The sequence below is a fragment of the Phalangium opilio genome, unplaced genomic scaffold (assembly GCF_054372755.1).
Source record: "Phalangium opilio isolate 3A_F unplaced genomic scaffold, DU_Popi_V2 ptg000032l_1, whole genome shotgun sequence".
NCBI lineage: Eukaryota > Metazoa > Arthropoda > Arachnida > Opiliones > Phalangiidae > Phalangium > Phalangium opilio.
The window spans coordinates 9868433-9880691 of record NW_028324159.1 but is presented as its reverse complement, the minus strand read 5'-3'; the positions used below and the strand labels follow the sequence as shown (position 1 = coordinate 9880691).

The window sequence follows — 12259 nt, the reverse complement described above, 5'->3', positions numbered from 1 at the left end:
TTTTGGAGAATTTCCACAACTCCTTCGTCTGGTTGCTTGTGGAAGATCCTGTTATATTTTTCTTTCACTATGCTTGGAATTAGGAGGAGGGCTCCACATCGTTTTTTATCTAAAACAATACATAATAAAATTTCAAGAATTGTTAACAAAACATAAAACCTCGATAGTCAAAAATCACAATGAATTTTTAGCGAAAGAAATTTTTCACTAAATTTTAATTCACACAAGTGGCAAATAAAATTTATTACGTTTAATTTCAGCCAGATCGGTGCTTTCATTGATCTCGTTTGAAAGTTGGTTTTTGAAGTCTTTAATATTAGGCGGAGCGATAGTCCAAATTCTCTTCTCATACTTTACAAGAGATTCCAGGAAAGATCTGAAAGAGATCTGAAAATTACAATTATATTGGGTTAATATCAACTCTCATTGATAAGGAATAAATATTTTTATTACTTGTTTGACATCACATAAGGCTGGGTATTCTTGTAGAATATCAGAGACTGAAAAGGATGCTTTAATTTTTCCAGCTCTGTCAGCAAATGTTCTTTCCATTTTTGAATTGATCAAACGATAGTCCACTCTATTTTTATTTAATTCTTCTTTCATTTGTTTTATGTGTTGCTGGATGCTTCTTTCATCTTCAAAAGATGGTGGTATCTATTTTTTATTGTTTGAAATTACGTGAAATTCAAAATCATTAGGTCAGATGTTTTCTGCAACATGTTTCTAGTAAATGTAGGCCTAAAATCTATAAACATGTTAAATGGGTGGAAAGATAGAGGCAGAAGACTTTGAGTATATGCAAAAATCGTTCTATAGTTAAGTTCAGGCGCTCTTGCCAATGAACTTCATTCCCACGTACGTTATCATTAATTCTGCTCGATTTGTCTCGATTGGTAAGAGCACCTGTGTACAAGATTAATAAGAGTATCTAACCTCAAATCGAGATATCTGCGACTGCGTTCTTTTTCTCGAGCTTTTGGTTTTGCGCGGAAGGGATGAAGAGATAGATTCTTTTTCAGCAAGGTACTTGTCATCATCATTCGCCCTCTGTCTGTCTTCTGTTACCCTTACACTTGAGCTTTTATTTGAACGAAGGTCTTTATCTCTCAAATTAGCGTCTTTATCTCTCAAACTAGCGTCTTTATCTCTCAAATTAGCGTCTTTATCTTTCACATTACTGTTATTATCATTTTCTATCATGGTTTCATCTTTTTCTGTCATGTTTTTATTTTTTCTATCAGGCTTTCATCTTTTTCTATCAAGTTTTTTTCTTTTCCTATCATATTTTTGTCTTTCCCCTTTATGTCCCTTTCTTTGCAACTTAGCTCCTTACTATTCTTGACAACATTTCAGACAGTTCTATATCACTACTATGTTCGATTAGGTCCTTGTCATCTCTATTTAAAACTACCCCATTCCCTTTACTCTCATCATATAATTCCATATTGGACCTATTATCATCTTCACTTAACTGTTCCAGGTATCCGCTATCGTCTATATTTATTTCAACACAATTCCTCACACTGTCATCCCCATTAAATTCCAAATTCTTCATATTGGCAGCTTCTATTAGCTTTACCCCACTAGCATCTCTGTTCAAATCACTCGAAGCCGCTCCTTTTTCCGTTTTTTCATGTTCATCTTTTCTAAATTTCTTAAAATCTAATTGCGCCTTTGATCTCCCGTATAATTTCCTATTTTTCTCAATCACTTCGTTATTCTTAATATACTTTCTAGTGTTTTTGAACTTATTTCTAAGAAGTTTAATCCATTTTACCTGTAAAGAAAACCAAAAAAACTATATTCTACTTCTGTCTCTTGTCTTCCTTTTTTTTCTCAATAAATCCTTTATCATATATCTTTTAATATTGCTATTCCCTGCCTTGTTCTTTAAGGTGGGTGAGGTGGGTTTCTAGGGCGCGTTTTGAGGGTAGAATTGCGCTAAGGCATGAAAATGCCATAAATATCACTATCCACTAAGATCAAAATTGAAAAGATATTCTTGTGCTCTTTATGAGAAAAGAATACCGCTTCTGAGTTGTCGCGGACAAACATCTTTAAAAACCCACCTTATGTGGAGAGAACTTTGTTGAACTTTAGAACGTATTCAAATACGAACTGACTCGCAAGCATGCTAGCAAGTGCAACCCGAGAGGCCATTCACTGAGCGTACAAGTTATATGTTTGACTGTACTAAAGTGATTAAACGTAATCTTTAAAAGCGAAGCCCTTAACAGCACTAAAATTAATACCCGTAACCCTTTATTATTGAACGGAAATCTGAGTGATTAGCCCCTCGGTGCAATCCTGCATTAAAGCAAAAGCCGAGAACGAGGGCAGGAATTTTTTTTTAACTCTAAAAATTGCAAAAATGTCCATGCAATTGGTATAGGGCTATTTCGATCAATATCTTTAGCTCAATTAAATTAAGTTCTTAATGATTACCGAATTCCCAAGATGCGGTAACTCAACTGCCAATTTTGTTGCGACGTGCGCATGCGATGGAGGATATCTTTAAATAAAGAAAATTTAAAGCGGTGCTAAATTGATTATTACAGTTGAAGAAACTATCCGGAAAACGTGTAAGTCAACGTGAAGAGCCGACCAAAATTAATACAAATTTTCCAAAATCTTCCACGCGCGTATAATTTGAAATGCCAAACTTGAAAGATATTAAGTCTGAATTGTTAAACGTTTTCGCACACGTTTTCCGTTCAATGCCTTAAACTGTCTGTTATAAATTCTCACTTACATCGAATATTTCAAAATTAGATCACTATACAATATGTTCGTAAGTTCCCTATCCGTTCTTGCTTTTTCCTGCTTGCTTAACAGGTTGTACCTTTTTTCGTCAACCAAAGTCGAACTGAATACAGGGAGTTTGTATTCTAACGCGAACTGTGCTCTTGTTACTTTGGCCTCCTCTTGGATCACATGTCTCTCCGCTTCCATAACACTGTAAAACTTCAGCATTACAGCCAACCGTTATACTAAATGTTGTTCTGCTCTTACAACCAGTTGGTGCTGACATAAAATACATCGCTGAGACTTAAGTGAAGAAATTTTTTTCATCTACTAGGGGTCTTAAAACATGCGTAATAGTGTTATCATAAGTGAAATATTTTGACACAAAGGAAGTGAAAATTTTTGTCACGTTTTTCATAACTTGGTGACAATAAGTATTTTTGGACTTTAATGCACCTTTATCCTCGTAAAACATAACGCGGTGAAATTTGAGTCAGCACAGAGACTGGTTGTAGGATATTTAATCAGGGTTCCTTAATGTTGAAAGGGGTTCTAGACGCTCGCAAAAACACAGTGGCGCATGTACAACATGGGACTTGCCACGTCTATATACAGTTATATCAGTGCTACTACATTTGATAACGTCGTACCCTTCTATCTCCTACCTAAGTGTCATCTACCATACCAGGCTGAGAGTACTCTCGAGACCCTAGATTTTGACTCCTCATAACATTCGGGATCCCTGATTTACTTGTAGAAAGTAATCTTGCTTGGATGGGAAAAATTATAATTTTCCAATGACGAAATGCACCTAAACGAGAATACTTTCTATAATTGCAGACTGAGTGAATATGTACCAAGTTTCCTCATTTACTGCGGTGGAATTTTCTGTAGTTCCAATGACACCTGTCTTTATATTTATATCAATTAATATATTTCAGAGTAAGTGGTGAGCAAGCGCACTTTACAGTATAGCGCAAGTGAAGACAAAATTATGCGTAATGTTAGACTTCATTGGAACAAAAGTAGCGCATGTAAAGTGCACTTGAACTGGGGTATATTTCGAAAAATGTATTTAGTTCAAGTTGAGCATGCAAAATTTTCCCCGCCAGCACACCGATGATCAGCCCTTTCATAATATCAGTGCTACGTAAAGAAACTCTTGAGCCAACGTTAGAGTATGCCAGGGTTCATACAACCTTTTGAAAACCAATAATTCCCTAATATATCCAGGTACAATACAACCTAACATTTTTTAGATAAACCCTGACTGTCACTATACGATGGAGTAGTTTATTTTCAAATAATATACAAGAAAATTACTCAATCCTCACTTCCCTGTTTTCCCAGATATGTATTTATAGTATATTTATATATAGTAATTGAATTGAAAGTTGTGAAAAAGGTTAGGTTCTGCGAATGGGCAACGCAGGTATCTTTGCTAGCACTAAATATATTAAATTCCCCTGAAAATTACTTAATTGTTAGCTATTTTCCTCATATTTACAGGTTTTCCAGGTATGTATCAACCCTGTCTAATCCCCTCTTATCGAAGCGCACTTTTCCCCTCTCTTTCGCGGAAGTTGCTTTTTTTTTTGGCGACGCTCGGACCGCGGACCGGGCACGAGAAAGTTTCCGTGACTTGCACCTTTTTTGGGGATGGCAGCGCTAGGCATAGCTCTATGGTGTTTTACCAGTTCATAAGCGAAAGCTGCCATCCCTTCAACTCTCTTTTTTTTTCTAGGCGCCCGCGATCTTCACGCCCCTTTGACATCTCTATTGAAAGGGTTCTTCTCAAACTCGCTTTACAACTTTACATAGTATTTTTTGCAGTTTATGTTATTCTACTTTAAATTTGTAGTAAACGAATAAGAATTATTTAATTTAAAAAGGTATTAGAATTATTTTAGAAAATTAAATTAAAGGAATTAGAATTATTTTAGAAAATTAAATTAAAGGAATTAGAATTATTTTAGAAAATTAAATTAAAGGAATTAGAATTATTTTAGAAAATTAAATTAAAGGAATTAGAATTATTTTAGAAAATTAAATTAAAGGAATTAGAATTATTTTAGAAAATTAAATTAAAGGAATTTGAATTATTTAGAAATTAATCTTAAGGTTTTAACACTGCTCTATTTCTTGGAAAGTCAGTAAGATCTTCGTGAATGGGCAAGCTTTCGGGGGGGGGGGCTGGCAAAGCTTTCTATTTCGAAATTTACCTTGAAATGTCAGGCTGTCAGCAGTTACAAGCCTGGCTACCCATTAAGTCTCTCAGATGAAAGGTTAGAGATAAGAGGAAGACAAGCTTTTTACAATCTAACATTTTTAAGTAAATTTGACTAGGCCTATAGTAGTTTTCACGTTCCACCAGTGTTTCCAGCCCAGGTGTGAGGCAATTTCAATCAAGAGAGAGATCAGAGAGGCTAGTAGATACACTTTAATTCAGTTCTAGAGAGAACTGCTTACTGAGGATCTGACAACACTGCAGTGGAGTTAAAGCTAAGACAGAAGGAAGGAAATATCTCTAGCCCCTTTAGCAAAAACTATGAATATTAGGGCATACAATTTTGTTGTAACATTAAGCAGAAATTAATAACTTTAAAAACTTACTGCAGTTTTACTATTCTCATTGCAATTCTGAGGTAATCTATTTTTACTTGAGTCATCATTAGAAAAAATTATCTGTTAAAGCAGTGAAATTTAGAAACAACTGACGCGTGTATTTTGTATTAACAACAAACCTCGCTATTATCTTTAATAACTTTTATTATCGTCTTGTCTTGAATTGGTGAATTATTATTTAAATCAACATATTGTTGAAATTCATCATCGTATGCCTAAAATAAATTAACATATAGGTAACTGTTTTTCTTACAACCATCTTGTATTATGAATATGTAATTATCCGCAATTAACGGAAACTAACAGAAAAAAACCGTAATGGTATAAATAGGCTGACTTACTTGGTAAATAAATTTGCCATCTTTTAAGTCGCAAAACAATGGATCCATTGCAATGGCGTCTTTTACATCAGAAACGGTGGGCTGATCTGCATGTACGTTCAATCTTCGATTGCTTTGTCCATAGCTGATTAAGCAAACTATCTTTGAACTCATATCTGTAAATCCGTAATTCAAATTGTTTTTCAATAAAATATCTAAAAAACCGCAAACTGACGAGTAACCGGTTCCTAAGCGAAACACGACAGTCACGAAACGCGGCCAACGTTTAATTTTGCGCGAACTGTATTGACGATGGGGCTAAGATGGGAATAAAGTCACAAGTGATCGAACCCCCAAAATTTTGGCGCGAAAACGTTTGGCTAGTTTAGAAGCCTTTATTCCGAGGGGTCGGTCATTCACGAAATCCCGTAGGCTACCCGCGAAATCCAACTTAAGAAATCTGAAATCAATAACAAAATCAGAAATCCGGAAAGTATTGAAAGATCAGAAAAGAAATCACAAAATCAACAAGGAAATCACAAAATGAGTAAAGAAACAGCGAAATCCATTACAAAATTCACGAAAACCATTACAAAATTCACGAAATCCATTACAAAATTCACGAAATCCGTTGGATTTTATCGAATTTTGAAATCAAACAAAATCCGACGAAATCCAAAGAAATCAAACAAAATCCGAAGAAATCAAATTGGATTTTGAAATCCCGTACACTCATTCCAAAACGTCCGACCCCTCGGAGCTCTATTCAATAAGCGCGGGGCACGTTTGGAGGGCACCTACTATTTGTTCTTTTAGGCCCCCAAACTTAGCTCGCGGGGTTAGCCTTGAGAAAGACAGTTGAAAGAGAACAAATTTCCAAGAAAATACTCTTTTTCGCATCAAAATGTGGGCTTAGTCATTTCGCAAAATAGGTTTGAGGAACGCTGCTCAAATTATATAGTACACCTCTGTTTATATTTTAATTATTGCTTTATTTTGAATGGAAGTAATGTAAAAATAAATTTGATCATGAGTTCAGTTAAGCTATATAAATGCGGAAAATGTGTATTCTTTGCAAAAAAATATACTCTTTTAATTGCTCACGTAAGAAAAATACATGGGAACGAACCAAATTTTTCTGTAACTTGCGGATTAAATAACTGTGGGAAATGTTTTAAGAACGTTGAAAGTTATAGAAAGCACGTTTATAGATTTCACAGAAATATAATAAGCGACGAAATTGCTCTAGCAAGCAGCAACGAAAATAATTCCGCGCAAAGTGATTATGAGGACATGGACTATAATGCAAATGAGAGTGCTCATTCAGAAAACATTTCGGACGTAGATGAGCAACCCGAATGTAATTTCAAGCCTCCGGACTTAAGAGAAACTATAATGAAACTCATTTTAAAATATAGAGAAATGCACTTGCTACCAAGAAGTGTCACGGAAAATTTGACCAATGATTTATTTCATTTATGCATAAATATTCTTGAGGACCAGGTATCTAAAATAAAACACATCCTTCGAGAAAATAATATCGAGCTTAACGAAACCCAGTTGCTTAAGACAACTAACGACTTTCGTGAGGTATTTTCAAGTGTAAATACCAGTTATAAAGTGTCGTCGTACTGCACCTCTGAATTGAAAATGGTTCAACCTCAACAGTTTTCATTTACTCAGAGCGTGGACAGAAAAAAACAAAGCGTTTTTCATTACGTTCCAATTTTGAAAAAGCTAGAGGGAATCTTCAGCAAAGTTGAAGAACTACATCGCCAGGTCAATGTCGAACTAATTCCTAATAATTTAATAGCGCATTTTCGTCAAGGTGAAATATCGAACGAGATAATAAAGAAGAACGACTCCGATTCTGAAACTATACAACTTCAATTATACATTGACGAATTTGAAGTTGTTAATCCACTTGGTTCGAAAAGAGGAAAAAAAACTTACCGGGTGTTATTTTTCCCTTTTAAACCGTAAGAATCAATATAGGACCAAACTAAGTGATATCCATTTAGTGTTTCTGGTAAAATCAAAAGACGTCGACGATTTCGGATGGCACGAAGTATTTCGTCCACTTTTTTTCGATTTGGAAAAACTGGCTACAGAGGGCATTTATGCTAAATGTAAAGATAGAATTCTTCGGGGATTTGTTAGCATATTTTCCGGTGACAATTTAGGACTACATAAACTTGCTGGCCTAAATGCGAATTTTAACTCGGGTAGAATTTGTCTATTCTGTATGACTGAAAGAAGTGACATAGGAGAAAGGTTTTCTGAATCAGAAGTCGAGCTTCGTACTTTAGAAATGCACAAGTATCACTTGGAATGCTTAGCGCTTGACGAAAAAGAAGGTTCTATTTACGGGGTGCGTTCTGAGAGCCCTCTGCTTAGACTTAGTTACTTTGATTTAACCAGACAACTCTAGTGCTTCTAACTTCTATCTGTTTTGCACGTAACCGCTATACAAACCTCAAAACAGATGAAAGTCGGTTACATAAACTGATTAATTTGTTTATCTACAACCGCCTATAAACCGAAATCCTATTATCCGTGCTCGTTATCTGTGGTCAATTTTATATAATTATCAAAACTGGTTTAGTATAGCTAAACAGGTGATAAAGCAGTTACACGCAGAGTCCATGCGTACTGTAAAATATATGAATGACTTTGGTAGTAGACAAGTCATATTTATTTATCAGATTTCATTTCAATTGAATGTTTTATTAACAAATCGGAACAATAGTACATAAATTGACGTATTCAGCGATTCCACCAATTTTTAAGACAAAGTAGAGCCGTAATGGTTTCAGGACATAAAGACCCCCGTTTGGGAGTCACAACGTCAGTTCCAAGTGAAAAAAGTCGTTCAGAGGGTACTGAAGATCCAGGAATTCCAAGGTAATCGCGGGCCATGATCGAGACTTTCTTATAATCGGTCTCGTGCATCTGCATTAAATAATGTCAAGTTATTTTGGACTACAACTAAAGGATTAATCATCCACGTGTATTGTAGGTTAATGTATCACCTTCCACCATTGCAAAATATCGCTATGCGGTGGCGCTACTTCAGCTTTCAAATAAATAAGTAATTCAGAGGCTTTTGTTGTTCGTTTGGCTCTTTTGGGATATAATGCTGACACGTTGACCCCGGTATAATTGTCTTGCATACATGACTCATTATGTACATCATCTATTTGGTGCAAGGTTGTTACGTCATCGTAGTGCGAAGCGAAAACTGATACAATGACACTTTTAACCTTTTTGCAAAAGGTTACGTCATAATGGTCTTTAAGCCATTCAAGCTTCAGTGTTGGATTCATTGCTAACAATAAGATATCGTTAATTTAGCTCAATCCTTTGAAAACTTGATGAATCGCACATGTAATATAATATTGCAATGTTTTCATAATGATACAGATCATAACATACCCATAGCAATCCACAAAGCAGAAGTATCGGAATGTTTGAAATACGTCTTTAGTTTACCAAGGGCATTCTTACTAGCGTCTTTCATGGTTCCAGCTGACGTCTTTTCGGTTTCGTCCAATTTGTCCAGGATTAACTTGTACATTGGCATGATTATAGCTGCTGTAGGATACTTCGATTCGGAGATGCGATTTGTGGCAAAATCAAAGTCCTTGACGATGATATAAAATTCAATTACAAGAAAAATCTTAACCAAGCCAAGTAATAATAATAATAAACAAGAAAACAATATTTTGCTTGTCTCGAGAACCGTCTGCAAAATCCTAATCAGGCGAATTCTCTCGAAATTTTATAAGCGAATGTGGAAAAGGTTACTAGAGCAGACATTACTCTTAAAATATCAATCAAAGACTCTATTAGATGCCATTCTTCTGTATTCAACTGTAGGTTAAGTAAATCTCTGTCTGAACTTGTAATTGCGTCCAAAGCCTGCAAACGTGAAGAAATATGAGAAACCTTGAAGAATAATATGGAACCGTGCGTATGTACAGCTCTTTGCGTAATTGCTCTCTTTAGCATTGTATAAGTAGATCCCCATCTTGTCTTGACATCCAAGAGCAATTTGTTATCAGGAAGATCATAAATCACATTCAGCTCTGAAAATCTCTCTGATTTTGTGCGTGATATTCTAATTGTGCTTACAAGACGTCTTACCTGTTAAACGCGCAACCATTAAATACTTTAAGTATATTTGGGTACAAACTCATTTACTTTAGTCACTGCTGAACCAATAGTTATTGTCGTCGTTTCGGCAGATTCGTTTGGTTGCGTTAAATTTGAATCGTATTCATTCTCATGAGTGGCAACCGACCTCAAAGATTTTAATAAATCCTGCACGACAATGTTCAAAACATGAGCGAAACATCGAATTCGATTTTCAGATGAAAATCGAAAACCCAACTCGGCGGAACGCGTTTGTAATTCTTCGGTAAATGTATCGTTATTTCCCGCGTTATCCATTGTCACGGCTAGCACCTAAGCAGGGGTTTAGTCAACACTTCTTAAATATTCTTAAAAGGTTTTAAAACAATTACTTTAGTTATTTGGCGGTCGCTCAGAAGCTTTAAGAATTTATCGCAAATATTTTTTCCTGTATGACGCCCAGGAAAAAACATAAACCCCAACAAGATGTCGTGTCCATTCCATGATTCGTCGACCCAGTGACACGTTACAGCAATGAAGGGTAACATATTTGCTGATGTCCAACAATCATGTGTGAAGGACAATTGCCTCTCAGAGTTCTATTCAATTAAAAAGTAAACATTCCAAGTCCAATCATTTGACTTAGTTTACAACTGATATGACTTTACTAACCTTAAATAAATTGGTTATTACTTCTATTTCGGTATGGTATTCCTTTATAATATCAGTTTTAATTGTAGTATCTGATATTTGTAAATGGGTAAGAAACATGACAGGATTCAGGGAGCATAACATATCTCGGAAACTTTTATCTTCAACAATTTGAAATGCTTGGTCTGATAAAACGACAAATCTAACCAGTTGCAACCTTGCGTTTACTAATTCAGACTTGGAATGATCAAAGTTAAAAAACTTAAGCACTTGGTTAAAAATAAAAGTACATTTCCCATTGGTTTAATGGTAGCTAGTTGGAACATCACGATCAATGTTGGCAAACCTGCTAGGTTATTTTGAATAGATGATTTTGTTTGGTTAGTAATGGATTCTCTCGTCGTCAAGCAACCAGTTGAATAATATACCTTGATACCAACTTACAACACTAAACCTAACAGGGGAATGTGTATTGCTATTTAATAAGCGTTTTTACTCGATTCGTGCCTAGTGGTACGTCAGGATGTTTCCCAGCCTTTGCAAACATAGGTTGCACCTTGTCCGGGTGTTTAGTAACTAGGTGATGGCGCAAATTTCCCGTACTACGGTTTGTCTTTGAGTCTTGGCAATATCTACCACTACCAATGTTATGTAATATTACAGTGAAAAATATAATTCCACGACCGCTAACAAATTTAGTTTAAATTTAAATTCAATTTCACTTACCCAGAGCAATGAACGCATTTAGCATATACTTTAAATGTACCATCAGATTGGATAACATTGTCCTTGGTAAAGTGGTTCCAAACCTCACTTCTTTTTCCCCGCTCCGCGTTGCTACTCCGCGTTTCCGAACAAGTAGCCATTTAAAGCCCGATTGTTTGTTTTTCAAATCAAAACTGAACGTAGCGATGATAATTTACAATATGATCACATTGTCTCAAACGGATAACTAACCAAAGGGTTTTGTGTATCAAATGACGTAAACTCAATGATAAAAATGTCTATAAACAGTTATCGCGGATTGTAAGACTAGATAAAAAAACGGATAAAACACATGTAACAATAACGAGTATAAATAGGATCACAACAGGTAGCTGCCAACTGCAGTTGGTTGAAAAAATCCATTAATCTTTTATTAAAACGGTTTGAACTTCAACCAGTTTATCAGTTGGCGTAACCGAACATAGACGACGGTTGGAAGCACTAGACAACTCCCATTAGACATTATGCATGATTTACAAGAAGGGATCATAAGTAAAATTCTTAAACTGGTTCTGTCCAAATTCATTTCATCAAGCGGGATTTCTCTTGAAATATTAAATCAAAAACTTTCTGATTTCCCTTACGGAAAGTCAGAAAAAAACACACCTCAAATTCAGGTTAGAAATGCTGTTTTGGGTAATGGACAACTTAAAGGCACAGCCACGGAACTCTTCTGCTTATTTAGACTCTTACCTCTGATCTTCGAAGAATACATTACTAATGATAACCCATACTGGGGGATATATATTCAGCTTAGAAAAATATGTGATTATTTATTCTCCCCTTCGATACCAAAGGAATGTTTGTCTGATCTTGAAAATGAAATCAAAGCGTTTCTCACACAAGTTAAAGAGTTTTGTGGTGATGAGTTTTTAACACCAAAATTTCATTATCTAATTCATTATGTTGGTTGCATTAAAAAAATTGGCCCTCTTCGCTATATATCGTGCATTCGGTTCGAAAGCAAGCATTCTTATTTTAAAGCCATTACCCTAACTTGCAAAAATTTCAAGAAT

The 12259-nt window shown here is 35.4% G+C and overlaps 2 protein-coding genes across 4 annotated transcripts; both read right to left on the bottom strand.

The window, feature by feature from the left end:
• Positions 1–459: 459 nt before the first annotated feature.
• Positions 460–4109, bottom strand: LOC149685952 (uncharacterized). Of its 3 annotated transcripts, XR_016384115.1 has the most exons (5): positions 3606–4109; positions 2756–2959; positions 2449–2515; positions 937–1780; positions 460–657 (listed from the first exon to the last, which is right to left on the bottom strand). XR_016384115.1 is itself a non-coding variant. In XM_089871150.1 (3 exons), the coding sequence occupies exons 1-3, from the start codon at positions 2974–2976 to the stop codon at positions 1325–1327; spliced, it is 744 nt and encodes a 247-aa protein (XP_089727276.1). In that variant the 5' UTR covers positions 2977–3209; the 3' UTR covers positions 827–1324. The 3 variants fall into 3 exon arrangements, 1 of the variants encoding a protein (XP_089727276.1); XR_016384114.1 differs by lacking the exon at positions 3606–4109 and having other exon boundaries at positions 2756–3209; XM_089871150.1 differs by lacking the exons at positions 460–657; positions 3606–4109 and having other exon boundaries at positions 827–1780; positions 2756–3209.
• Positions 4110–8445: 4336 nt separating this feature from the next.
• Positions 8446–8872, bottom strand: LOC149685951 (uncharacterized). The gene is made up of 2 exons (XM_089871149.1): positions 8726–8872; positions 8446–8645 (listed from the first exon to the last, which is right to left on the bottom strand). The coding sequence occupies exons 1-2, from the start codon at positions 8864–8866 to the stop codon at positions 8460–8462; spliced, it is 327 nt and encodes a 108-aa protein (XP_089727275.1). The 5' UTR covers positions 8867–8872; the 3' UTR covers positions 8446–8459.
• Positions 8873–12259: the final 3387 nt, after the last annotated feature.

What these genes read in the sequence shown, in the direction of transcription:
- LOC149685952 (XM_089871150.1), bottom strand. Translation starts at nt 2,976, where the DNA reads ATGCTGAAGTTTTACAGTGTTATGGAAGCGGAGAGACATGTGATCCAA. An exon ending in CTAATTTTGAAATATTCGAT is followed by an intron (nt 2,516 to 2,755) that starts GTAAGTGAGAAT and finishes CTTTATTTAAAG; the next exon opens with ATATCCTCCATCGCATGCGC. An exon ending in TACCGCATCTTGGGAATTCG is followed by an intron (nt 1,781 to 2,448) that starts GTAATCATTAAG and finishes TTTTCTTTACAG; the next exon opens with GTAAAATGGATTAAACTTCT.
- LOC149685951 (XM_089871149.1), bottom strand. Translation starts at nt 8,866, where the DNA reads ATGCAAGACAATTATACCGGGGTCAACGTGTCAGCATTATATCCCAAA. An exon ending in ATATTTTGCAATGGTGGAAG is followed by an intron (nt 8,646 to 8,725) that starts GTGATACATTAA and finishes TATTTAATGCAG; the next exon opens with ATGCACGAGACCGATTATAA.